The sequence below is a fragment of the Prionailurus viverrinus genome, chromosome B2 (assembly GCF_022837055.1).
Source record: "Prionailurus viverrinus isolate Anna chromosome B2, UM_Priviv_1.0, whole genome shotgun sequence".
Taxonomy (NCBI): Eukaryota; Metazoa; Chordata; class Mammalia; order Carnivora; family Felidae; genus Prionailurus; species Prionailurus viverrinus.
The window spans coordinates 152,150,320-152,178,105 of NC_062565.1; the positions used below are offsets into that span (position 1 = coordinate 152,150,320).

Genomic DNA, 27,786 nt, shown 5'->3' on the forward strand with positions numbered 1-27,786 from the left:
GTCCCGCGAGAGCTCAAGTCGCGCGCCTGCGTCGCGCCAGCCGGAAGTGCGGCCGGGAGGGAGGGGCGTGGAGAGGCAAGCGTCATCTGGCGGCGCCGGCCGACAGGAGCCGGAAGTCCTGGAGGAGGAGCGGGGCGGGGGGAGTTGCGGTGCAGGTGCGCCCCCGAGCGCGCTGTGGGCGTGCCCGGTGCCCGCCGCGGTGCGGGCAGGAGGAGGTACAGCGTCGGCGGTACCCATCTGGCTGAGTGGGCCGTGGCGGGGCGCGCCCTCGGCCGGCGTCCCCGGGGCTCCGGCGGGTCTGCGCGCGCGCCGCCGCGGAAGCAGGTCGGCCTTGCCCGGCCCTCGTCCGCGACCAGACAGAAGACGGGCACCCGACTCTGACCCCGAAGACGCACCCCTTGCCCTCGTTCTTCTGAGCGCCGCCTCGACCCCCAGTTGTTCCAGGGGCCCAGTTCCCCGCACCTTGCAGGTCCCAGGCTGAAATTCGCGAGTAGATAGTGTAAGAAATAATGTAGTATTCTGCTCGCGCGCGGGGACTCACAGGCTCCGAGTCAGCAACAGCCACGTTTTTATGGATGCCTGGAGCCAGGGTCGTGCAGGCAGCACACGCCCATAACTTGTGTGTGTTCAGACTGGTCTCCATGCCCTAAAGGAGGTTTGTGTAGTGCACGAAGTAATATGGGAAGCGCTGTGTAGTAATTACCCTTGCAGTGGATACTTGAAATTGAAATTCCACGTTTTTAGGCCGTTTGGTGACATTAAATAAATCACGAAGGTCTCAATGGCCGTAGCACGGATTGTATGGGGTTGCCCCACAGGGTTTTGTTTTCTGCCCTCCTGCAGTGAAATATAAAACATCTATCATCACTTTTAGCGATAGCTACTTTTTGAGTACAATGTGCTAGACGCTTTTCAAGTATTATCTCTAATTACTGCAGCGCAGAAGATGATAATACCCTGCACCATTTACAGTTAGAACGGAGGCCCAGAATACTAACGTTTTCAAGGCAAGAGGGACAACGAGTAAGGAAGAATCCAAATTTAAGTCTTTCTAGCCCCTGAGCATAGGCCATTTGCGCTACCCCATACTTGCTCTGGACAAGACACTGATGTTTCCAAGAGTAATGGTATGGGTGCATGCACACGCACACATGCAGGGTTTCTGGCTTCTAATGGGAGGACAGGCTTGTTTGTAACTGTAATATACAGGAAAATGTATTTAATTGTCACAAGTGACAAAATATGGCAGCATGTAATATTTCTTGATTTGAAGTGGGATTTTTGTTTCTTAATTAACGTGAGGTCCTTAATTGTACAAGAGAGTATGTGCTTGAAAGTTAACATAAAAGCCAACTTCTATAATTGTGTCTTGGTAGGGGGTAGGATATTGTTATTCCCAAAAGCTGAAGGTTGTAGGAACTTGAAGATGAGCCCAGGTAGACTCCACGTAGGATGAGCCCTCGTTCAGTTAACTGTTTGTGTACGTTTGCGGTGCGCAGGGGCCATGCTGTGTCCTGGGGGTACGACTCGTAGAAGACCTGACCTTGGTGCTGTAGGATACGACAGTCTGGGGCAGGTACGTTGATCGGGTGACTACAGCCAGAAGAGAAGATATTTCTTAAGACTTCTGTTGCCATCCAGGGCCTGCAGCGGTGGAGTAGATGGGCTCTTGTGCAAAAATATTTGTCTGCTACTTGTCACTCCAGAACTTTATAGCTCATTCCTTTAGATTTCAAATGCTTTTTAAAAATGCAAGGAGTCCTTTTTCATACGAAAGTAATTCTTTAGGGTTTTATTTCCGTATCATTTAGGTGACAAACCACACTAGTTTTTGAACTAAGAGTATTTAATAAAGAGTTAACAAGGTATAGAATTGTTATAAAAAGAATAAAGAGAGATCTCTAAAAGAATTGTGGAGGTGGTAGCCACGGGAAGCAGTCACTACCTGTTGCACTCTGAGAACTAAGGGAAGTGTTGGAATTTTAAAACTTGGGAGCTGGGAGGAAGGTCCCACCTAGTGAAGCTTGGATCTCTAAGGAAGAGGGGGTGCCTCTCAGCTACTTGGAGGGTCTGGCAATTCTGGGAAGCGGACCTTTGACGAGCAGATACTGGACAGGTGGTGGTGGTCTGCTGGGGGAACGGTGATGCAGCTGGGCCTGCAGGCGCCGGGAGAACCTCAGACCGGATCCAGCTGCTGGAGCAGGAGGCGCTGCCACTGCCTCGGAGAAGCTCAAAGGAACAGAAAGTGGACAGGAAGGCCCAGGCTGTGGGAGCAGGTCCCCTCTTGGTCCTGTCTTGCGGCACCTGTCATCCCTCATTGGCTGAGTGGAGTGTGGTGTGTAGGGTCATGGCATCACTGGTTATTTGGTGCACGTTTCTTGGGCGATACCCGAATTGCTAGGGCCTGTGGAAGATGGGTTGACAGGTGGGGCTGAGAGTGGGAGGTGAAACTGGGGAGCAGGAGGGGCGAACGGGCGACACTGGATAGGGGCCGGCGTCCAGTGTAGGGAGTGCCAGGGCTTAATCCCTGATGTTAGGACAGACACCCCTTAACTTGATGCATCAAATAAAGACCCCAGGATAATTTTAGCCTCAGAGTGTGACTCCTTTGCAGGTTTATAGAATGATGTTAGTGTAATGTGGGGATAATGCTGAGGATTTTGGTTTTATTTGATCCCTCATGGAAAACCAGTATGGTTTGCTGCTTTTTACACCATATAAAGAGTCAGAGGCAAGCTTTTTACTTGTGATTTAGTTCATTATGCTTGATTTTCTGCCTTTCCATTCCCCATTGAAAAAAATTGCTCATTTTGATAGCTGTGAGATAGTATAGGAAATCAGATGTGCTGAGCTTTGTAAACTCATGTCTTAAATATTATTAATAATTTCAAACCTTCAACATTTATTTGAAAACATGTATGTAAACTATCTTTAATTAATATTTAATCACATTTTGGGGTGCTTGGGTGGCTCAGTTGGTTAAGTGTCCGGCTTCAGCTTTGGCTTCGGCTCAGGCTCAGGTCATGATGGCATGGTCTGTGACTTCGAACCACACGTCGGGCTCTGCGCTGACAGCTCCGAGCCTGGAGCCTGCTTCGGATTCTGTGTCTCCCTCTCTTTCTGCCCCTCCCTTGCTCACGTGCGTGTGCTCGCTCGCTCTCTCTCTCTCTCTCTCTCTGAAAGAATAAATAAACATTAAAAAAATATTTAATCATGTTTAATGATACAGCTCTCACCATAGCCAGAAAGTATGTTAACAGTAGCTATACCTGGATATAGAATAGGATTTCCTTGTGACTTGAATATATAATTGATATTATTCCATTTTTACTTGTTAAATAGTGTCTTCTTTGTATTTCAGATGCTATTAGAAGATCCTATTGCCACTTGTCTTTCTCCCTCAGTCTATGATATGATCTGTAAATTTGGGTTTGAAGTCAGAGAAACTTGTGATATCAATAGCATTGTAACTCAGAGGGGTGAAGTATGCTGGAAGACAATCACAGACTGCGTGATTTATACAGAATCAGGTCTGTATGTTCTCTGTGCCCCAGGCATCTGTCCGTACTGTTCCATTGAATGTGTCTTGCCTGTAAAATTTCCCTAAACCCTACTGACAGTGTATTTTTCTTTTATTATCAGATAAGTGCTATGTAACGTATTTCCAGCAACAACTGAGTATCTTTATTGTAAGTTTAATTATAAACTGGTTGTTGATTTTATGGAAACTTCATAATAAAAATGTTTTTTCTTTGATGATTTAGGCATTTTCTTTTTTAATTTTTTAAGGTTATTTATTTATTTTGAGAGAGAAAAGAGTAGGGGCAGAGAGAAGGGGGAGAGAGAATCCCAAGTAGGTTCCACGCCATGAGCGTTCAGCCCGAGGTGGGGCTCGAACGCCTGTATTGTGAGATCGTGGCCTGAGCTGAAATCAGGAGTTGGACACTTAACCAACGGAGCCACCCAGGCGCCCCGATGATTTAGGCATTTTCATCACAGAACGTGAAGCTGTGATACTAACACTTGTTTCCTTCTCCTTGAAGCCCAGAGTCTGGATTACCCAGGAAGTGTGAGGCTGCTGGGCCCTGTGTGTGAGGCCGCCCACTCACATTTGTTATCTCTGACCAAGGAGCAGTTTGAAATCTGTTATACACCGTGGCTGCAGTGGACAGCTTTTCCAGAGGTTTGGCTTACAAACAGTCTTTAGAAATAGAAGACTTCACAGAGTCTACTTAGACGCCCTCATTACCTGCTAACTTTAAAGGGGTCCCCTCATCCTCTAGCCTCCACCTGTGAAAAGGGAAAACTTGGCCTGAGCTGAGAAGCACATCCTGTGAACAAAGGAAGTTTTTGGATGCATTATCCGTATTGGGGGCTGGGGAGGTAGTTAGGCACATGGGTGCTGGTCCTGGGACAGACGAGAATGGACCGCTCCAGAACAAAAGACCTTGTGGACAGACAGTAAGGTGTTGTTGAGACAGTGGGACAAGGAAATAGGGTGGGGATGCTTGGTTTGTTGAGGCTGAATCAGAGAGGGGAGGGGTAGTTTGGGGCCACGCAGTTTGGGTTGGTTTCTTGGTTGGTTCAAACCAGCCATTCCAGCTGGCACATTAAATGTCCACAACAGAGCAGTAGCTCTACAAGGTCTAGTTCTAAAATACTTAGAGTTTTCTGATGTGGAGTAGATGGGTCACTGCTTCTTCCCTTTTCTTGGCTCTTAAGGGACAGGTTTTGTTTTTGTTTTTTTTAAGAACTAATCAAAATAGGAAATAAGGTTTAGGTCAAGATATTTGACTTTTTATGACAGATTTATTGCTTTCGATAAACATTGAAAAAAAAACTTTTGAAAAACTTCTAATGTATTAAACATTTTTTTGATCTTTTAGATATTGTAGTTGAGTCTTGAACAGCACGGGCGTAGGGGTGGTCACCCCCTGTCCAGTTGAAAATCTGCATGTAACTTTTGACTCCCTCAAAACTTAACCACTAACAGCCTACTCTTGACCAGAAGCCTTACTGGTAGCATAAGCAGTCGATCACCAAATGTTTTGTATGTTTTATGATTTATATACTGTGTTCTTACAACAAAGTAAGTTAGAGAAAAGTTGCTAAGAAAATCATGAAGAAAAAAACACACTTACAATACTGTACTATATTTATGGAAAAAAAAAAATCCACATCTAAGTGGACCTGTGGAGTTCAAACCCCATGTTCAGGGTTCAACTGTATATTTATGTAGAAAATGTTTACCTATACCAAAAAAGTCATAAAAATATACCAGTTGAAACCTTTAGAAGTTCGAATTTCCTTAATACTATTGTTACTTTGAGTAATATTTCTTGTTGAGCACTAATTCTAATGTATGTCCTACTCTCAACAGTTATTTCCTGAAATACTTGATGCTTTGGAAAGCCTTCAATCTCCCGCTATTTCTCTTAGCTTAATGAAACTGACAGCATGTCTAGAACGGGCTTTGGGTGATGTAAGTGTGAGAACTCTTTCTTTGTTGGTTTAGTAAAGTATCTGAATGAACATAAAACTTTTACAGCTGTATTTAGATTTCTTGACTTTAATTACTGGTTTTCTATTAAATGTAATCATTTAACACAGATGTTTGTTTATTTATTTATTTTGAGAGAGAGAGAGAGAGAGAGAGAGAGAGAGAGTGAGCACGAACATGACTCGGGGAGGGGCAGACAGAGGGAGACACAGAATCCAAAGCAGGCTCTAGGCTCCAGGCTGTCAACACAGAGCCCCACGCGGGGCTCGAACTCACAAACCTTGAGACCATGACCTGAGCTGAAGTTGGATGCCTAACCGACTGAGCCCCAGGCGCCCCATGACACAGATTTTTAATATTTTTCTTTTTGAATGATTATGGAATCAAACATTGATGTCTTTAGTGCTTGTCTCCCCTCATTTGCACAATCAGTGACTTTATGGGTGAGATTTTTCTTCACATTTTTTGTCTCATAATGGGACTGTAATACAATTCTTGTTTGATTTTTAGGTATTTTTACTGAATGGGAAGGAATGTCCTTTTCTTTTAAGAGATCTGCTTGCATCTAAGGAGCTTGCTCAGGTCTTTGGGCAGTCTGTGGTAAGTTTGTTCTTCTAAAACTGGGAGAGTAGGCACAACACAAAACAGTTCGTGTTAGCTACAGTTTTGTGCCTTAAAAGTTGATGCTGAATTAGGAAAAAATTATGTCAATAATTAAATCATACGCTCTTTTCCCACCTCCCCTTTCAAACTTGCCACTTTTCCGGCCACTTTTCCACCTCTCTCTCGGCCTGAGTCTCAGTGCGGTAGAATAGCCTCTGGTTGATGAGCCATAGTTGCTGAGCTGGGTGGTATTGTCCTCGGGCTGACAACCTGCAGTGTGGTGCCTCTGGTGTCATGAGCCGTGGGGCCACCAGGTGGACAGCTTGAACTCTATTGCTTTCATTAATTTTATATTAAGAATTACAGTAACTTATTCTAGAATACAATTTTAACCATTTGAAGAGTGATATACTTTTATCCTAAAATCTCAGTATTTTTTTTTTTTTTAATTTTTTTTTTTTAACATTTATTTATTTTTGAGACAGAGAGAGACAGAGCATGAACGGGGGAGGGGCAGAGAGAGAGGGAGACACAGATTCGGAAACAGGCTCCAGGCTCTGAGCCATCAGCCCAGAGCCTGACGCGGGGCTCGAACTCACGGACCGCAAGATTGTGACCTGGCTGAAGTCGGACGCTTAACCGACTGCGCCACCCAGGTGCCCCAAATCTCAGTATTTTTAATGTGTGGGAATTTATACCCTTTGCAACTGCTCAGACTTTAGGGTGAAAAAAAATTAGGTGCCAACTGAAAAACATGCAGAGCTATTTACTTTTTCAAAATCTTCTGCAGGCCACGTGACCCAAGTTGTTTAAGACTAATGAGTAACCTTTAGGCAACTGATGAGGCAGGGTCAGGGTGAAGGGGAGAGCCAGGGTAGCGTCCCGCAGAAAGTGGAGCCCGCCAAGCCTGGAAGGTGTTTAAAATGATCCTGTAACATGTTACAAGCTCTAATACGTTATTTTGGGGGTAAGAAATCTGTTTTCAGTAAAGCTCTCCCACTTTACAGTGGTTCCTTGTCGCTGAAAGATCGTTTTCTTTAGTGGAGAATGTGAGGTAAAGAAAAGTACAAAAGTCTCGTTGTTACACTGAGTTCTGAAACAGATCCCGTGGTCTGGGGCTGTGTCCTTGTCTGCCTGGGTGCCGGTGGCCTTTCCTGCCTGCAGCCACGCCCAGCGCCTTGCAGGTCCACCGGCTCGTTGGCTTGTGTGTTTCTGATGGCCCAGGTGGTGTGAACAATTCATTAAAGTTAGTATTAAGTTAAAAACGAATGTAGTGAAATGAATATCATCGTGATTACCAATATTAGATACGAATATTAAAGGAGTAAGGACCGATGTGAGCAGGAGGTGTCTGGAGTTGCACGGAAGAGCCAGTTTCCGGGCGAACCCCTCTTTATAACTCTCCGGCTCACCCTGCCTTTGAGAGAACGTGACGGTGGGTCTGTTTCCTCCTCCGCCAGGAGGCTTTCAGTCCTTTCCCGAGTCTTCTGGATGCTCACTCTTCTTTCTCGCGTGGCCCGCTTTTGAGTTGAGTGTCTGCATATCTTCCCTTTTTTCTGACTCTGTTCCCAAGCATGGCGTTCCAAGCCCAGAGGCAGCCCACAGACGTGTGTGGCTCTTGCATTCTGATGAGCAGGAACCCCGTCAGGGGCATCTTGACCGTATGCGTGGAGGGACAGAGGCAGGTGAGGCTTCAGGTCAGACAGTGAGGTCTGGAGGCCTGGGATGGGAGCCTCAGTGGTCTGGCCCCCTCACGGGGTCTGCTTCCTGGAGTTTACCGCGCGAACACACGCTACTTTCTGTGAGGTTTCTGTTCACCGGGTGGTTTTATTTGGTCTAGATAGGAGGCAGGCTTGATGTCCAGTAGGAAAGCTGCGGAGCCTGAGACAGATCCCATCCCCCTTTATAGTTCTGGGTTCCCCGAGGCCTTGGTTTCACCTCTCTATGCTGTACTTCTCATTTGCAGAGTGGGAATAATAGTCATGCCTTCCCAGAGGTTGTTGGGAGTGTGAATGAGCAATAAATACGCACAAAATGTGTCTGATATCTTACATGCCCAGTAAATGTTGTTTGCGTGTTACTACTGTTACTGCTACTCCTGTTTAGCCAAAGCCCTGGGTCTGTTCTCAAGAAGAAAGCAAACCTCTTCCCACTGTATGTTATATTGGTTTGTCCAGTAGTTATGCAACCATTCAGTAATCTGCTGTTCCTAACCTGGTCAGATGGACGTACTGAAAGTCTTCCTTGGATCTCCATGCGGGCTCAATCTGCGTAACATCCTGTGGCATGGGTTTGCGTCCCCTCACGAAGTCCCTCCGAGGTACGTTGCTGATGAAGTCATTTTCTCGCTCCTTTAGTGCACTAAGAGTTTGTTTGTCTTGAATTTCCTGTGAGTGTATTTTGGAAAAGATGAGAGTTTTGAAGCGGGAATTTGAAGATAAAACGGGGCGGATGAACACCTGGGGTGGTGACGGGGTTGAGACTCCGCTGCCATCCACCCCAAGGGCAGTTCTGAGGGTGGGCCTGACGGAAGCGGTGGGGTGCTCGGCCTCCTGGAGGGTGGCTCCCAAGTCTGCCAGACATTGGCTCCCCCCCACCCCGCCTCCCACCATTGCATTAGCTTAATCCCTGCCTCCAGGGGGACCTCCCTGCGATTTAATGATGGTTTGCTTTCTTAATTTTAAGCTTGTTCTTTGACAGTAAAGCTCTTTATGTGGATGACGGTTCATTTTCTAACATGCTATGGTGTTGCGCACTAGATACTGTTCGATGATGACGCTCTTGACAGCGGGCTTGGGTCAGCTGCTAAAGAGTTACTTGCGACAAACTAAATTCGCATTGGTGCACCGACCTTTCAGAGCTCTTCCAGACCTTGAGGATTTGGCCGTTTTCCCAGGCAAGTACTACGCTCCCCATTTGTCCTGGATGTGTCTTTGTACAGATACGTATAAAGTCATTAAGTAGCATGGGGACTTGAACCCTGTGGGTGGACTGTTATTCTTCAGAGGCGAGATGCTTTCAAAAGTTGCATGAAGAACCTCTTAAATTTGCTACGTAAAACCTTCCCTGGGTACCTGGGGACTCAGTCGGGATCCGACTCTTGATTTCAGCTCAGGTCATGAATCACAGTTAGCGACGGAGCCCTGCATTAGCTCCGCACTGACGGTGCGGAACCTGCTTGGGATTCTCTCCCTTTTCTCTCTGCCCCTCCCCTGCTCGTTCTCTGTCTCTCTCAAAATAAGTAAATGAATAAATAAACACTAAAAAAAAAAAAAAAAAAAAAAGAAATGTGCCAATGGAACCATGAAATGGATGTCTAATTCAAAAACAAACAAGGGGCGCCTGGATGGCGCAGTCGGTTAGGCGTCCGACTTCAGCCAGGTCACGATCTCGCGGTCCATGAGTTCGAGCCCCGCGTCGGGCTCTGGGCTGATGGCTCAGAGCCTGGAGCCTGTTTCCGATTCTGTGTCTCCCTCTCTCTCTGCCCCTCCCCCGTTCATGCTCTGTCTCTCTCTGTCCCAAAAATAAATAAACGTTGAAAAAAAAAAAATTAAAAAAAAACAAACAAAAAAACCAAAAAAACAACAAAAAAACACAAAAACAAACAAGAAACCTTCCCTCTTTCCATGGGTTGTGGTGGGGAGGCTGTGAGAGTCGTGGCTGCGTGAGTCAATTATGAGTTTATCCTCCAGGCGTGTTGATGCACAGGTGGCTCAGGACCGTTTTGAAACGTACATTCCCTTTTCCTTTTAGCTCTTGTGCCTGTGTGCGCGTGCTCATTATGCCAAAAAGGCCAACAGCATAGGTGGCCTCCTCCGTCTTTTTTCTATGGCAGAGCCGTTTACCAAATTAATGGGGGCTGGGGACACAAAGCCTGGAAAGCGCAGTTAAACATGTGTTTGCTCCAAGCCCGTTCCTCCCCGCTCCCTGGGGCTGTAGGGGTGTGGCAGTGGGGTCTCTGACGCACGTCACGGGGCACAGCCCAGATCTCTGCAGTCCCAGGTCGGGGGGTCCGGTCTGCGCCTTTGGTGCCGCGGACTGCTGGGTCCTCTGCTGACTGCCGATCGTGTATACTTCTTGAGACTTTAGTTGTGGAACAGTTTTGAGTTTAGAACAAAATAGATGGGGAGGTGCAGACACCCCCTCCCCCCATCAGCATCCCCACCAGAGGGCACATTTGTTCCCAAGGACGAGTCTACGTGTCCTCGTCATGCATAGTCCACTCCTGTTCTTCTGTCTTCCGAAAATGTATTTCACTTTTCTCAGTCAAGCGTGGTCAGCTGGTCCACCCTGAACTCTTCTCAAAAGTTGTCATAGCCTAAAACGCAAGGGGACCCTTGTCCCTGTGCCATTGCCCCAGGGTGTCCGCGGCCACCCACACCCCGGGCTCCAGTCTGCCGGTCTCACTCTTGGACGGCGTGTGCCGCTGCCCCAGGCCTGCTTCATCAGCCTGGACAGGTCGGTCATGGGCATCCCTCCGCGGTCTGGTTCTGTGTCTCTTCAGTTGATGAGTGTGATGGTACTTAAAAATACTTTTCTCTTAGGGCCTGGGTGGCTCAGTCGGTCAAACGACTGGCTCTATCTTGGCTTAAGTCGGGATCTCACGGTCTTGGGATCGGGCCTCCTGTTGGGCTCTGTGCTGACAGTGTGGAGCCTGCTGGGGGTTCCCTCTCCCCCTCTCCTCCACTCCCCCTCTCTGCCTCTTTCCCTCTCTCCCTCCGTCTCTCCTTCTGCCCCTCCTGTGTGCATGTTCTCTTTCCGGGTCTCTCTAAATAAACATGTAAAAATACATGTTTGTTATTTTGCAGATATGACTTCTGAGGTACTTCCAGTGTTAGAAGAAGTGATGAAGAAATCCACTTTTATATTAAAAATCATGTTGCCGTACTGGGAAGAGGCGTTAATCAGGTTCAAGGCACACAGGTAACTAACTGAGGGTGTGGACTCAGAGGTTCTTGATAGTCAGGAGGCTGGTCCCTCTTAAAACCTTTTACTGTCCGTGTTTTCTGCTGCTGGAATGGAAGAGAGGTGGGGCTTCCTCCAGGAGGGTCGAGCACAAGATATCCTCTCACAGTGAGCGAAAAGGTAGCTGTAATTGGGTGTTAAACGCCTCGTGTTGTCCTTTTGGAACAGTCGACAAAGACAGTTCTTGTTCAGAGTCAACGGAGTTCTCACTCTGGGAGGGCCTCTTGTGGGTCCCCTGCTGGAGACAAGGGAGGGGAGAAGCCAGGCTGTTTCCTGAAGGCGGGGCAGAAGCGCTCCGGAGGCATGACCTCTGCTTCCCTCCGGTTCTGTCATTGTGTGTTCATTTGTACCCCGAGAACCCCCCCCAAATCCTGGTACTTGTACCCCGAGAACCCCTGAAATCCTGGTACTTGAGTGTTTCTCACCAGTGATGGGAAGAATCAGGCCGACCCGTGATGACATGTCATTCTCCTGAAGCTTCTAAAGGTGTTTCCTCTGATACACAAAAACAGCGGAAATGAGTTTAAAATCACCAGGCAAATGAGACTGCGTTTCGGTTTTATTGCTCGCGTTAGCGTGTCCTCTGCCCTCCAGGCTTTGAGCACACGAGGGTGACCTCTGGAATAAAGCGGCGTCACTTGGGGTTGGCGCCCGTGTTTGCTTTTAAAGCTCCGGGATTTGCTTGGTTGCTTCTGTCTGCAGGTTTGCTGACTGTGCCGTGTTGTTACTGCCGCAGCTGGAGACGGGACTGAGGAGAGTGTTTGCCGTCGTTAACAAGTGTCCACAGAGACTTCTGACGGCTGAGGTACCCGTGCTTCGGTGATCCATGGGGGTGGTTGCTGCTGTGTTGCCCGTTTTCTGGACCCGCTGACGTTTTGAATCTCTTCTTTTTGTTCACCATGAAACGAATTTTTTAGCTAAGAATTCTCTTTGGAAGGCTTGAGTGCCATTTTTTGTGGCTTCCTGTTATAACGATTTTAGAGGACTTAGGATTATCTGTGATAGTTTTTGATAGTAGTATTCCCAAGTATTTTAAACTCGGTGTTAGAGAAGAGAAGTAGAAACCACTTATCTTGTCCCCATAGCCGTTATTATTGGTGTACCATTGTAACCCCATGAGGTGGTCCGTGGCCTACAGCGTGGCCGTTCAAGGACACCGCTTCCTCTGGGCGGTGGCTTGAAGAGGTTTCTGGGTGGCCACATGCCCCGTTGACCGTCAGAGGATGCGGAGGGTAGAGGAAAGGAGGGGCCTGTATTGGGGGCCAGCGGCAGGGGCCGCTGGACCTGGCCTCGTTCTTTCTTTGACCAGCTCAGCTTCCTCCATTTTGCCCCTTTCTAGAAGCATCTGTCAAAATTCTGTTCTCAGCGTAGTGCTCCCGCATTTGCCCCCTGGGAGATCTTACTGCCACGTCTTCAGCTGCCTTACCTCTGCGGGAAGAACGATTAGAGAATAGTTTGGACCTAATGAAAATGAAAGCCAGCATACACAGCATTGTGGATGTAGCCAGAGCAGTGCCAGGACGGAAGTTTCTAGCATGGGCCGCAGTGCTCCCCAAGGAAGCGCTCTCCCCTACTTCCCGGGTCAGGTGTACACGTGTTCGCCGAACGCTTTCGTAGGGGTTTTCCCCAGCGTCTCAAACTACCGTACTTCTGAAAAGCTTGTTTTCTCTCCCACAGATCTGTTCTCTGGTATTCCCTGTTGTCCTCCTTCGCTTGGTCACTTCGCAGTGGCCTTCCGTACCACCCCGGCCGCTCAGTTCCCGGCCCTGCCCCTCTGTCCTGCCCCTGATTCCTCCTGGGCCCCTCCCTTGCAGTGCTGAGGCCTCGTCTGGCTCCCCTCCCAGTGCTCTTTATGACTCTGATCCTTCTCTCACCCTACCGCAAGTTGTTTTACACACTGATGAATATTCTTCTGTCGTTTATGGTCTCATCTGCATAAAACTGGTTAGCGGCACCCCGGTGCCTGCAGCGAGTGTCGTCCTCCCGTGTGGCGTGCTGGGGCCTCCGTGCGGCCCAGCGTTCCCGTGGCTTGTCTCCTGTCCCAGTTCCTCCGGCTTAATCGAGGCCTCTCCCTGGTTCCGGAACATGTGTGTCTCTCCTAGGGCTGTGCCCACCGTCCCCTGCCTGACCACTTCAGGCCGCATCAGTGACCCCCAGAGCCTCATCCATGCAGACTCTCCAGCTTCGCTCCTCTGCGTCCTGTTTCTGTTTTATCTCGAGGCTGTTCTGCTTTGCCTTCTGTGCATTTGTGTACAGTTTCTGGTGCAGGTCCCTCAGGAGCGGAAGGTTCACATTTGTGCCCCTGGTGCCCACGCCCTGTGCCTTTCATGTTGGCTCTGCCCAGGGCAGTGCCGGGCACTGTTGTGGGGCATCTGTCTTCTGGAAGAAAGAGCTAGAACCCCCGTTTGTCAGAGCTCTCACTCGAGCACCGCTGGGCTTTCTTCATGGCAGCGTGCTCACCGCTATGCGGTTTAAACACGTCCGGCTATTGTTATTTGACCACACAAATAAAAAGAAGACTGTTTCCACAGAGGAAGTAATTGATCAAAGAATATCTTAAATTGTCGCCCAGGCTCTTGTTCAGAATAAACATAGCATCAGTTTGTTTATAAGGCAACGCACATGCGAAAATACTCTATAAAGCCATAAAGTGCTGTGCACACGCTGTTATTTACTGAATACTTACAGCATAAGGTCTCTGAGAGTGGTGGCAGATAGGAAGAAAATGAGTGAGACTTTGTGTCTTCTAAAAAGCTTACGTGTTTAGGGGTGACAGGTAAGCCATTTGTACCAATTCTGTGAAACAAGGTAGAAGTTAATGTGTGCAGTTTATGGGGATAAATGAGCAGTTCAGCTTTTATGAGGAAGTGGTCGGGGGAGTCTTGAGTAGGCAGTCGGATGTTTAGAAGAGCGCTTAGAGAAATTTTAGGGTCAGTGGTATAGGTTTGGGAGTGAAGGATACAGACTTCGTAATCCTCTATATCATAAACGTCGGAGGTAATTTCATAATGTTAGATTGGAAATACATTAATAAGCGTTAAGAGATGAGACACTTTTCTTGAGAGCTGGCTCCCACAAGATACCGATTGCATCACAGCGTGTGTAAAATCTTCCTGAATTCCCCAGCAGCCTTTTGAGACAGGAGTTGCTCATGTCCCGATTTGCAGAGAAGCCCACGTGTGGAGGTGCCCTGGGCTTCCCTTCCGGGGAGGGTGGAAGCTGGGCTTATGTGTTGGGGCAGCGGCTCTGGAGCCCGTGCGTGTAAACAGTAGTGGTTACACCAGGAAACACGCAAAACACGGCTGCTCGTTGGAGGGCACGTTGAGTTGTGCTCTCCTGCCCGCGAAGACGAGCCACCGGCCGAGATCGTGTGTGTGAGTCGTGCTTTGTGAGGCGACGGGAGGTTTCTGACCCAGAGTGCTGTGGGAGTGGTGTCTTCACGTGGCCCCGTGCCTCTCAAGCTGTTACGTCGTACAGGACAGCCTTTCGTGCTGTTACGTTGTATAGGACATTCTACCCAAAGCGTTGCCAGATAATTTTTGGAAGAAGTTTTTGTGTTTGTGGCCATGTACTAGAATTTTTTTCCTGCTTTGAATAACGTCACTGTACTCACATTTTGCTTTAATTATTTCTTTTCTTTCCTTTTCTCAAGTCAACAGCTCTTTATACCACCTTCGATGAAGTAAGTAAACTTACAGGATATCTTGAAACAAACAAAACATTATTGTCTGTTACACAGGAAAGTGTTGGTAGTCATATATGCCAAAAAAAAGCCACATCACCCTTATTATAGAGTTAAGTATAGTCTTCCAGACTGATTTTGAGATCCAGTATCATTAACCTTGTTTCTCAAGTTATAGAAAGACACATACTGGAAAATGTCAAGAGATATTAATATTATATTCTGTAATTATTTGGAGGTTTTATTTATTTACTTATTTATTCATTTATTGATTTACTTGTTTATTTATTATATTTATTTTTGAAAGAGAGAACGTGAGCAGGGGAGGGGCAGAGAGAGAGATAGAGAGGGAGACCCAGAATGCAAAGCAGGCTTCAGGCTCCGAGCTGTTGTAAGCACGGAGCCCGACGCGGGGTTTGAATGCACAAACCACGAGATCACGACCTGAGCCAAGTCAGTCGCTCAACCGGCACCCAGGTGCCGCTGGAGGTTACACTTTAGATTTAAGATTGACACTTGCTTATTTTGCAAATGAAATATAAGTGAACTACCTCTGTGTGTGTACAATATACACTTAGGCATTTATTCTGTGACTTGAATGTGTGATTCTGAATGTGAAAATCTGGAATAGTAAAAATTACCATTGAAAATACCTTTTATCACTTTATAGTGTAGAGGGTTTTGTGTGGGTAGCTAATGATTCTTATCTAGCTTGAAGTATGATTCAGAGTTAGCCTACAGGAGGAAACAAAGGGAGAGTGTGGAGAGATTTGAGTGTTCAGATTACTTCGCCTTTAAGAGAACTCTTAGATCCCTTAGTGAATGGGTGGGTGGGATTAAACTGTGTGCCAGTTTACCTGCAAACTTTATTCCATTAGGTAAATAATTTGCTGTGGTTTAAATATATGATGCATTTGATACTGTGAAGATTGAAATAGATAGTGTAGCCCTATCTGTATAGGATTAGGTCTGTAGGAGTCGATTGGGTGGCTGGGTTCCAAAGTCTGGTGAATTAAGAAGTGGCCTTTGAAGTAACTCTGATGGATGCTTCTGTACACATCCACATGTACGTGCACTTATGCATATGAATGCAACGTGAACACACACATAAACATACATAAACACACACACACACATAGAAGTATGCACATACACACAGACACATTTATAAACACAGGTACACACGTGCATATATGTATGTACATAGATCTGTATAAACATATACAGATAAATGCAAACACATGTGCTCATATATACACAAATACATAAACACACATGTAGACACACACATATACATGTAAATACATATCAACACGTACGTACAAAACACATACACACGTACCCATACATACAAATACACATATAAATACACATAGATGTACACACATGTATAAATACATGCATTACATATATATGTTATCACACATATGCATATAAATACACGTAAACATGCATGTACTCACACAGTTAAGATACATATACATTCATATCTATTCCTAAAGTCATTATACTGGTTAAGAAAAGCTTTCTTTAACGGGTGGCTGCCATGTTTTTAAGACTGTCCTTGTTACATTTAACTTGCTTTGTGCTTACGTAGCATGTCGTACCAAAGATACATCTATCTCCTTGGATGCTGAAGGTACTGTGTGTGTGTGTGTGTGTGTACTAATTAACCCATATATTTATTTTTGGTCTTTTAGATATTGGCAAAGCACTTGAATGATGGTAAACTCAATCAACTTCCTCTTTTCCTTGGAGAGCCTGCAATGGTAAAATTCTAGGCCTTTTCTGATCCAATATTCTTATATTTATGGGTGTGATTAGCACTTCTCCAAAGTGAAGTTAATTTTGACCTGTGACGTGCTCCCCAAAGTGCTTCTGAGCCACTCCCGCACTGTGTCAACTTGACACGTGTCACAGACACTTGCTAGGCTGTGACTGCAGCTCCAGGGCCTGGCTTCTGGCTGGTTATCTACGACCCGCTTTCCAAAGTATATTTGGGTCTGTTGTGTGGTGTGGGCTGCTGGGGGAGCCAGGTTTGCCTTGTGAACAGCGGCAGAAGTCAGGTGTGACTAGTGAGTGTGCGAGTGTGCATGTTGGAAGAGGACAGAGAATTATGTAGAGCCATTTCCTGTTACCAATTTTTTTTTTTTTTTTTTTACTTTATGAAGATACTATAGTAGCTACTTTGGACTGTAAATAGAATTTTTTATTCCTTTTTTTAACTTAAAAAATGTTTGTTTATGTTTGAGAAAGAGAGAGTGCAAGCAAGGGAGAGGCAGAGAGAGTGGGAGACAGAGGACCCACTCTGCTGCCAGCGCAGAGCCCAGCGTGGGGCTCGAACCCACGAACTGTGAGATCCTGATCTGAGCTGAAGTCGGACGCTTAACCGACTGAGCCACTGGGCGCCCCTGTATTTGTTCCTTTAACTGAGAGTTTTGCAGCCTGGATTCTAGTCCCTGTGGGACATTAGTGAGACTCTATGTGCTCTTGGGGCGTCATTTCTGCCGTCAGGACATTAGGATGATTGAGAGTTTATCCGCCATTTGTTTCCATCCTCAATCTTTGTGACTCTTCCGTCCAGTGGCAGTTTTTTGTCTTTCTGTGTCCCCACCCCCCCACCCCACCCCCCGCCCCCGCCGGTGATATTGAGAAAGAAGCTGCTGTCTTAATCAGGCTTCATGGAGGAGGAGGCCATGATGGGAGAGAGGGCGCTGGGAGGGAGCGGCCCCGGGGGGGGGGAAGTGGGGGCTGTGTTCACGGGGGGACAGTGGTGCTTGCTCTGTGGAAGGCAAGTTCGCTTCCAGGTGTGGACGCCTCAGCCCCTTGGCTCAGGGCCGACAGGAGTGAGACGCGGTGGGGGGGGGGGGCCCTACGGCGCTGGAGCTGGCCTCTTGTCGCTGTGGCCAGGCAGCCGGGCCGCGGGCAGAGTTAGAGGCCCGGGGGCCCCCAGCCGGAGGCCCGCACGTAGCTGGGCGCCACTAGCGAGGACTCCGGTCTGGAAGCTCGGTTTTCTCGTCTCTGCAAGCCAGCACTGCTGCTCCGTGACCGTCAGGATGGTCCGTCCGGGGCCTGGGCGCTTTCCTTCCCTTGGTTGAGAAAGCCGACAAAGTCTCTTCTGTTCATTTTCCCGAAGGAGTTTCTTTGGGATTTCCTGAACCATCAGGAGGGTCCTCGTGTAAGAGACCATCTGAGCCACGGGGAGATCAACTTCCCCGAATTTCCAAAAGAAGCGGCGAACCAATTGCTTGCATTTTCCACCGTGCTTTTACTCCGATTCGTCGACGAAGGCCTGTTGTCAGTGCTTAAGGTAACGTACGGGGAGAAAACCGGGGGATTCGCGGTTACTCGGCTGTGAAAGAGTAGTTTGTTCTCACGTGTCATTCGGCCTTAATCAACTTTTGTGGAAACACATCTGAGGTACAGGATGGCTCCAGCAGAACCGACACTTGTGACCTGATTACAGTTGCGCATGCGTTTGCCGCAACAAGTAGGTGAGCATCATGTAATCTAAAGTAATTTAACCTAGTTCTTAAAAACGTATTTTCAGCGGATAAATGTGGAGTGTGTATGTACAATGGAAGTTACTCAGCCATCAAAAAGAAGGAAGTCTAGCCATTTGCAGCCACGTGGATGGAACTGGAGGGTATTATGCTAAGCGAAATTAGTCAGAGAAAGACAGATATCATACGACTTCACTCATGAGGGCTTTAAGACACAGAACAGACGAACACGAGGAAAGGGAAACAAAAATAATATAAAAACAGGAAGGGGGACAAAACAGAAGAGACAAATATAGGGAACAGACAGGATTGCTGGGAGTGGGTGGGGGGGATGGGCATTAAGGAGGGCACTTGGGATGAGCACGGGGTGTTACACATAGGGGATGAATCACTGGGATTTACTCCCGAAATCATTATTGCACTGTATGCTAACTAACTTGGATGCACATTAAAAAAAAACGTATCCTTCACAGATGCTACCAACCAGACAAGTGTAAATGGGATTAACTAAATCAGAAAATTTTACAAACGACTCAGATCGATGGGGCAGAATATTTGCATCTATCAATAAACTATAATTCTTATTTTAAAACAATTTGGGTTATTCTTTTTTTAATCCTTTTTCAAATCATACATGTAACAGTTACTGTAAAAATTGTCTGAAAAGTTCCACCAAGATGGAAAGACTGGCGTGAGAAGGCACTGAGGCAGGCCTTCTCCTGAGGGGACCACTGTTAGCACGTGCTGTCTGTGTCTTTCCACGAGCACAGCAGCGTGGCTCGCTGTGCAGACACGTTCTGTTCCGTAGCTAGCATTTTCACGAACAGTGTGTTACCTTATTTTTATCTGCGACTTGACGTTCCATTTGTATCAGTGTGCCCTTATTTACGTAAGTCGTCCTTCACTGACGGCTGAATTCTAGTTTTCCCTCGTGGGGAACGCTCCTAATTATAATGTCTGAAGGACACTATTCATTTGGACACTTGTGTAAGTGACTTTATGAAAGTGAAGTTCTGAAGCAGAAGGTACTGGCGAGACTTTGTTTTTATCTTCTTGTATTTTGGGGGTGACTTGGCTATCTTTTCTTGTGGCTGTTGGAAGTGTGTAGTTCTTTTGTGAACTGTTAATGTTTTTTTCCATTTTGTGCTTCTCCCCGCTGGTTTATTAGCCGTGTGCGCCTTCTCCAGTGTGCCTGTTGCTGCCTACTTCAGTTTTGAGGTTTTTTTCATTTTGGCTTATGCATTTGGAATTATTCTTAAAAAATCCTTTGCTTTCCAAAATTACAAACATATGTACGCATTTCCCTAGTAACTTTACAGCCCCCCCCCCCCCCCCCATGTAGGTCTTTTGATCCAGCTGGAACTTACTTCATCTGGGAGTGAGAGAATCTAGATTTACTTGTTTTTGTTTTTTGTTTTCTTGGCCCTTTTTCTTTGACAAGTCACTTCCAAGGGCCCAGCAGCATTTAGGAGACAGCATCTCTGTGCTGTGTGCAGTGGCCTTGGTCTTGGGTGCTCGGGGTGTATCTGTACTGACCTTCGTGATGGAGCCGAGCATCTGTCGTGATGGAGCTGAGCATCTGTCTTACCTTGTAGAGTTTCCCTGCCTCTTCTCTACTTAGTATTGCAGCCAAACTTGTGTAATTACACAATAAACACAAAGCCTAAGACTAACCAGGCAACAAACAGGAATGAGATGATGGGTTGACGTAGGGATATTTGATGTTTTTTTATAATAGTGAACATAATTCCCCAACGCGGTGTCTCCACGTCCTCAGCCTCCCCTCCCCAAGCCTCCCCCGAGTGGCAGTGCCATCCCAAGGCCAGAGTCCTGTCTTTGCGTGACCGCACGCCGTGTTCCGTCCTCCACCCGAGCGTATGTCCCGACGCGTTTCTCCCTGCACCGTGTGCACCTGCTGGGCCAAGCTGCTCCCCCACCCCCCCACCTACCCTCCACCTGCCCTCCCCGCGATGGCCCCTCTGTTCTCTTGTCTGCACGGCTGCCAGAGCGATCCTCCACACGCCCCCTCCTCGCGTCCACCGCCCTCCCGCTGCCGCGTCCCCTCTGAGGAGAAGCCGTGTGCTCTGGCAACTGCCGGGCCCCAGGGCCTCTGTGGCTCATCACTGATCTTTCCACGTGGGAACCGTGGCTGTCCGTGGGTCTTGTGCACGTGGCCCAGAACTCCATCAGCTGCGTGTAGAACTTGGGTCTTCGAGCAAATGACCGGGTCAGCGTATCTCTTCACGTAACTTACGTCTGGCTACTTGGCGACTTGCTTTGTGCTGTTGAGAATTCTGGGTAGTTAGAGCTTCTGTGCGGGGAAGCTGTTCATTGATTATTGGTGTGTTAAATTAGTCAGCAGGAGACTCACTGACTTTTTTGTTTCTGATGGTTTTTAGCCAGCCAGCTTGGAGTTTCGGGTTACATGGTTACGTCAGCTGTAAATAATGTCATTTTACTATTTTCTTCAATGTTTATGTGTTTAGTAATTAAGTATTCATAGTGATATAGCTTTTGGTTGTACTGATTTTTAATGTCTACATTCCCATTCTGGTTTCTTTTTAAAAAAAAATTTTTTTTTTCAATGTTTATTTATTTTTTTTGGGACAGAGAGAGACAGAGCATGAACGGGGGAGGGGCAGAGAGAGAGGGAGACACAGAATCGGAAACAGGCTCCAGGCTCCGAGCCATCAGCCCAGAGCCCGACGCGGGGCTCGAACTCACGGACCGCGAGATCGTGACCTGGCTGAAGTCGGACGCTTGACCGACTGCGCCACCCAGGCGCCCCCCCATTCTGGTTTCTTACGAGAAGTTCTTACGTTCCCAGTTGTTTGTTTGGAATCGTTTTCTTCTTTCTCACTTATTTCTAGCGTCCTTGATCGTGAACAGAGAGCACACGTGGCCTTTGTTATTTATCATTGTTGATTGGCTTCATTTAAAAAAATCGTGTTGGTTATGGTTTGCTGCCTCGAACCTGTTTTAATGAAGAGCCTTGCTCTGTTACAGCTGAGTGGGATTCTGTGAAGGAAGGTAATGGGAAATTGGGACTCCCGTGTGATTAGCATTCGGTAGAAGAAAAGTACAGGCCTGACCAGACGTCATCCTAACCGCGGTCTGCTTTCTCTGAACCAGGAAAAGGCGGCGATAAGGTCACTGGTCGGTCTCGCCGAAAACTACCGTGCTCACCTCCACCCGGTGTCTCAGCTGAGAAAACAGGTGAGTCGCGCGCAGGCCTCCGGGAGGGGCGCACGCGCGGGCCCCTGCAGCGGAGCCTTTGTGGGCCCCAGGTGCCTCCGTCCTCTGAACCCCCTGTTCCGCTTCCGGCAGTTTAAGTCATTGGAGCGTTTGTTTCTTCAGGTGTTTTTAGTACCTGATGCGTGGTGGTTGGATCATCGTGGGGCCCTGGTGGGCTCTTGTCATTATTATTGCCATCGACTCAGGACCACTGACGCTCTTTGTCCGTCGGTGGCGAAGAATGGCCATGTTCCTTTAACCACATAAGACCAGCTTTTGTCCGCTCCTAAGTTAAAGCAAGCAAAGCACAAACCTGGGAGCGGTTCCGCCAGGAAGTTCCAGTGTGGAAACTGGCTTCGGCACTTTACCTCAGGCACACGTAGGGGGATAGGAGTGTGGCACGAGGGGCAAGAACGGGGTCGCCTCCGAGAACATCATGATCGTGACAGTCGCTAACTTAGAAATTCATCGGTGAGATTGGCCTCTCCACGGAAGCTATAAAATCCGCACGTAAGGGGTTTAGAGAGAGATTTGCAGTGGCAGCTGGAGGGAACTCTGTCCACCGATTTGTGACATCCCAAGAAAAATAGTGTCACTTCCGAGGGGTTGTCGGCAGTCGACGCGAGGGGTGTTCTACCATGCTGGGGCCATGTGAGAGAATTCAGCCCGAATAGCTGGGTCCGGTGGGTTCTAGTTTGGCAGCGAGACATCGGGCTGACATAGCCGCACCGCCCACTTAGCCTGCCCGTCGTGGCTCTGAGCTTCCCAACAACAAGAGTCGCTGGCAGGGAGGCCACCGGAAGCTGCCCGCAGGACTCCACACGCAGAGACAGGAGGGAGGGAGGTCCCGGAAGGAGGAGAGGCCTCAGGAAGGCAGGCTTTGTCCGTGGACCTCCGCGGCTGAATCTCCAGCCCCACGAGGCCCCCTTGCTCCTTGGCTGCTGCTTCCGTGGCCCCTCCGTGCCCCACAGTGGGCGTTTCAGATGATCACCCTTGCCTGCAGCCTCTTATTCCTGCTGTCCGTTGTTTATCCGTTTTTCATTAGGCAGTGTTGTATCCTGTCCCTTGTAGGGTCATTGCTTGCTTATTATTGCCGCATAAATTACCCACATTCAGTGGCGTCAACAGCAGTGTTTAACATGCTCCCACTTTCGTGCATCAGAAGTCTGGGCTCCGCTGGCTCGGTGTTCCGTGTAGGGGATGAGAGGTTGGTGCAGGGCTTCCCGATTGCTGGCTTCCCCAGGAGAGGCCCAGCCCTCTGTGACCTGTCGTCCAGAGTCACACAGCCTAACTTCCGCTGTGTTGTCTGGGTGAAGGCCACTCACTACAGCGAGTCCTGACTCGGCGATGGAGGAGAATTGTCGACCTCGGCTCTCAAACGAGAGGCGCCAAAAGAGTTGGGGATAAGTTTTACAGCTAGTCCAGGCGTTAACTACCTTCCAATCCCCTGTTGACTTCACCGGCCTTCCCTTATCTGATTCTATTGAATAGCCAAGCCCTGCCATCTAGTTTTAAAATGTAAGATCCGTAACAATTTTACCAACATGCATCTTCCGGAACGCTGTTGGTTGCTACGTAGCAGTTTGCAAACGTGTTTTCCAGGCCGTTCTATAAAAGCTTTAAGGGCAGTAGGGTATTTTCCTTGCAGGTGCTGAGCTGTGAGAAGAGCCTCGGGGCTTGGCCCCTCCTGTCTTTGCCCACAGAAGCCGAGGAGGCTGCCAGGTGAGCCATCCTGGGGCCCCGGCGAACGCCAGCCTCGAGAGGTGTGCTGGCCGAGTGTGGGGAGGGGGTGGGGAGGTGGGGTGTGTGTGCTCGGGGGATCACCGAGTGCGGGGGTGGGTGGAGGGGACGATGACCGAGTGCTGGGGGGGGTGGCGTGGGGGGAGGGGGAACGACCGAGTGCGGGGCGGGTCAGAGTGAGCCTCGGTCTCTGCACGGGGGTGGGGGGAGGGGGCCGGGCCGGGCGGTGAGGGAGGAGGGTGGTGTCCACTAGCGAGACTTGGTGGTGAGAAGCGGGGTCTGAAGCTGAGGAGAGAGCCGGGGGTGGAGAGGTCGCTTGGAGTCAGGGTGTAGCAGGTCCCGGGTTCTCCTGGAGGACGCGCGGGTGACCTGTCCCTTTTGTGAGCAGTCGTACTGTGCTCGCACCACTGCCGGGACGGAGCCTGTTTTCTTTGATGTCTGGGGAAACTAAGTTGCAGATGAAGTGCTTTGCTCAGTGAGCCACTGAAATCATCATCGCGCACGGGCACCGATTGGCATTTAATCGTCGTCCTGTATCTTTAAATATTCTGTCTTTCAGATTAGAAGGTCATTCTGAGACCGATGCCTGCAACTCTTTACTTACAGAAATCACGTCTGAGCTGTGTCACCACCTGCCTGAGGGTCACCGTGTCGCTAGGGGCTTGGACAGCCTTCCTGCTGAGAAGTAAGCATCTGGGAGTTGTTGAATCGTGGTCACAGACTCCGCCGTTGTGTGTGTCTCCAACTGGGCGAGCTTGTGGCGGCGTCAGATCCCACGGTGGTCGTGCCGCCAGGGGAGCGGGGAGATGAGCCTCGACGGGCTTGCGCGCGTGCGCTGTGCCTGACGAGCCGGCCCTGTGCCCCGTCCCCCCCAGTCCAGCATGTGTGTCGCCTGCCGTGTGTCATGTTGGCCTAGGCACAGTGCACGACTGGCCACGCTCTCCGGAAGCTGACCTTCCAGGGAGCCCGGGCGGCGCACGTGCCCCATGAGAACTCGCGCTCTAATCCCCAGGTGGCCCCAGGTGATCCGTGAACTCTGCGGCACCCCCGTGCCAACTCTGTTCTGTCCCAGAACCGTTCTGGAAGTGCTCACTGTCCTCCGAAACATCACCGCACACTGTGCCCGCGTGTCCAGCCAGGTCGCTGCCTCCGCGGAGCTCAGACAGCAGCAGTGGGTGGAACGGAGGCTGCGCTCCCGGCAGAGACAGACGTATCTGCACATGCTGAGTAGGTGTGTGGCTCACCGTCCCGGGTCCCTGTTGGGCAGGAGTTCTCTCGGGATGCAGTTCTGATGCTTTTTCAGAAAGTTCCGGCACATGTGACTTTAAACACTATTGCAATTTGGGCATATGAGAATATGGGTGTTACCAACCCGAAAGAATATTCGGATTTTAAATATTAACAGCAGGTCAACCTGGGTGCGTCTGCCTTCTGGTGTCTTCACCTGTGTGTATTTCAGGACATGTTCCATCCTTAGGAAATTACAATTTTGGACAGATTACTAGAGCTTTGGGTTGAGTGGCATCTGTGTCTCGAACACTTTTAACAGGTGTTCCCTGGCTGCTTCTGAAAGGTAACACGCAGTTACACTCTTAGCAGCAGTCCGTAAGGTGGCTGTTATGTGTACATCCTCCCCCAAATGGTGTATTTGAGAAAATGCTCTTCCGGTCTCACGGGCGAGATAGTATCTTACTTTGATTGTAGTATCTTTGAGTCCTGGAGACGTTGCACATGTCTTCACGTTACAGCCATAGGCGTATTTATTCTTGTGAGAGTCCTTTGCCAAACATCAGACTAGAAGTAAGATGCTGGCCGGTGGCACAGAGACCCGGGGCCAGTGGAAGCACGGGGTGTGGAGCCTGCCAGCAAGTCCTGCTCCTGGGCAGCTGGGCACCGTCCTGCTGGGGACCAGCCTCCTGAGAGGCTGCTCCTGAGGGGGAGCGGGGCGGGCGGGTGGCGGCAGCAAAGGGGTGGGGGGGGGGCACACGGGGAAACCGCCACAGAGGCAGCCTCCTCTTGAGAAGTTTGCATTTCAGTTCCCTTGAAAAGAAAAAAGTATTGAAAAAGGGTTTGCATTCATGAAAGTGAAAAATACTTTCGTTTGTCAAATTTTAACTGTTTGTTGTCTGTTTTTAGTATTAAGCTTCTGTCTCCTGTGCTTTACCTGATTTTACTGCTGATTGCGCTGGAATTGGTCAACATTCATGTGGTTCATGGAAAAAATACTTGCGAATATCAACAGTATCTAAAGTAAGTATGTCCTGCCTATGAGAAATGAAACTATGTCTTGGTAATTGTCAGCAATTTTCACTTCTATTGGTTATTTTCCTTGATACATTTTTTTTGAAACCCCCCAGTCTTGGTTGGCTCTTTGCCATTTTTCTCTGTGGACTTTGGGGCAAGTTTGTGAACCTTTCACACTAACACCGTGTAGGCTCACTTCAGAAAATTTATGTGACGCACTTGTGAGCGCTTTCAGAATTCCTCACTCTGTGTAGCGACACCACCCAGGGACGGGTATTGCTGCTAGTTTGGAGGTAACACGTACCTCGTGTTTACGACGGATATGAGGGGTGTCTGGGTGGCTCGGTTGAGCGTGCGACCGCGGCCCAGGTCATGATCTCACGGTTCGCGAGTTCGAGCCCCTCGTCGGGCGCTCTGCTGTCAGCGTGGAGCCTGCTTCGGATCTTCTGTTCTCCTCTCTGTCTGCCTCTCCTCTGCTTGTTCTGCCTCTCTGTCTCTTTCAGAATAAATAAATAAACTTAAAAAAAAAAAAATCACGAAAATATGACCGATGTTTTCTTAAAGAATCATGGAACCCAAGTGGGAACGAGGGCAGCGAACTTGCAGAATGTTAATGACTGGTGGCTTTAGCACTGCTGATGCTCTGAGCTGGGGGGTCCTCTGCGGTGGCTGTGTGGATACGCAGGGCGGGAGCGGCGCCCCGGGGTAGCCATAAGTGGTGTAGACATCCCCAGATACAGTGTCCTCCCCAACTGAGAACCACTCTCTAGACGAAGCATCTGTGGATTTTTATTGCATTATTCTTTTAACTTCCAAGTTTGAAAATACTTGGAGTTAGACTCTGGAGAACATCTTAGACTACTTGGCAGACTGGAGAGAACTTGGAAAATACAAGCGTGACCGATTCCTCTCAGTCGGGAGGAGGGACGTGGACAGTTTGGTGAACGCATGTCAGCAGTGCTGCCACAGCGGAAGGTGTCCCACGAGGCGGTGCAGCTACAGGGCTCGTCGCGAGGGCAGGCGCCGGGTGCACAGGAGCCCAGGACTGAGAGCAGCCCGCACGCGGGGCCCCGGGGCTCCTCGCCTGTTCCCCGTTGCGTGCGTGTGTGTTTATCACGTGGCATTTAATCCACGTGGACTCTAACACCCTTTCTGGAACTCAGTTCTGTCTCCTAAAACCATTTCACCGGAGCTGAGAGTAAGTTTGAAAAGGCCCCCGGGTGTGTAAAACTCGCGGGAGTCCGGCCCCCTCTCCAACCGGGAGGCGTCTCGGCATCTCCCTCCGACTCCTGTGCTCCCGTTTCTGTTCTGCATGTACTTCTCTCTCTCGAGTGTGCAGACAGAAATTAAGTCCAATAGTTTGGATCCCAAAAGGAAGAGAGTGCATTTAAATCACTGGGGCATTCTGTGATAGAATAAAGGAGTTCATTTCTTTTTATTAAAACAGGTTCTTAAAGTCGATCTTGCAGTACACGGAGAACCTGGTGGTTTACACCAGCCAAGAGAGGAACAAGTGGAACGAAGCGATCGTTCTTACGCGTGCAGCTCTGTTGAAAATTTGGACTTTCAGTGAGAAGAAACAGATGTTAATACATTTAGCCAGGAAATCCACAAGTAAAGGGGTTCCGTGAAAGCACTTACTGTCAAGATGTTTTGGGCGACATCCAGAAACCCGGTCCACACAGGCTTTATTTACCTGCATGGAAATTGAAAATCCAAAGGTAGGGTGGTTTCCAGGGTCTGTTTGATCAGGGATCCAATTCCGTTTCTCTGCGGTTTTCTGATTTGCCGTTCCTGAGTCCGTGTGAACCTCAGGCTGGGTCCCATCCCGAAATCAAGTGGCCATGGCAGTTTGGTGCCCTCCCCCCCCCCCCCCCCCCCCCCCGCCATGACACAGTGTCCAGGGGCAGGGGTGCTTTTCACCCCACGTCACCCAGAGAACTCTTGAAAACTGTCACTGTGGCCGGGACCCTGCCACCGTCTGTACTCACTGGCCAAGCTGTGTAGGTGTCCAGTCCTGAGCAACCACCGGGACACAGAGAGCGAGCTTGGGCCAGTCTGGCCTCATCCCCGGAGCTGGGAGTGAGGTTGGACGATCCAGGTCCCATGGGAAGGGTCAGGAGGAACAGCTCCTGGGAGGTACGCCAGGCAGACGTGGGCGCCGGGCAGCACGTGGCTGGGAGAGCAGGAGCCCGGGCACGTGTCAGGGTAAGGAGAGTCCCGTGCAGGAGCAGGGAGAGCCGGAGGGGTGAGGGACAGGTGCAGCCACCTCAGTCCAGCCCCGAGAGCCACGGTCTGTGCTTCTCCAGGGCTCC

The 27,786-nt window shown here is 49.0% G+C and overlaps 1 protein-coding gene across 6 annotated transcripts; it reads left to right on the top strand.

Moving 5' to 3' along the window:
• The first annotated feature begins 115 nt into the window (after positions 1–115).
• Positions 116–27,107, top strand: ERMARD (ER membrane associated RNA degradation). Of its 6 annotated transcripts, none has more exons than XM_047858973.1 (19): positions 116–499; positions 1,500–1,576; positions 3,362–3,530; positions 4,044–4,183; positions 5,381–5,482; positions 6,011–6,100; positions 8,326–8,423; positions 8,863–8,999; positions 10,912–11,026; positions 11,771–11,873; positions 14,721–14,750; positions 16,451–16,519; positions 17,887–18,060; positions 21,386–21,469; positions 23,136–23,209; positions 23,787–23,912; positions 24,240–24,458; positions 25,364–25,477; positions 26,919–27,107. In XM_047858973.1, exons 2-19 carry the CDS (start codon positions 1,505–1,507, stop codon positions 27,100–27,102), a joined length of 2,100 nt encoding a protein of 699 aa, XP_047714929.1. In that variant the 5' UTR covers positions 116–499; positions 1,500–1,504; the 3' UTR covers positions 27,103–27,107. The 6 variants fall into 6 exon arrangements, with proteins under 6 accessions (XP_047714929.1, XP_047714932.1, XP_047714931.1 ...); XM_047858976.1 differs by having other exon boundaries at positions 24,300–24,458; XM_047858974.1 differs by lacking the exon at positions 116–499 and adding an exon at positions 518–655.
• Positions 27,108–27,786: the final 679 nt, after the last annotated feature.

Bases quoted from the DNA above. Each gene is read 5' to 3' on its own strand.
- ERMARD (XM_047858973.1), top strand. From the start codon at position 1,505: ATGCTGTGTCCTGGGGGTACGACTCGTAGAAGACCTGACCTTGGTGCT. The intron at 11,874-14,720 runs GTACCCGTGCTT...CCTTTTCTCAAG, and splicing joins AGAGACTTCTGACGGCTGAG to TCAACAGCTCTTTATACCAC. The intron at 23,210-23,786 runs GTGAGCCATCCT...TCTGTCTTTCAG, and splicing joins GAAGCCGAGGAGGCTGCCAG to ATTAGAAGGTCATTCTGAGA.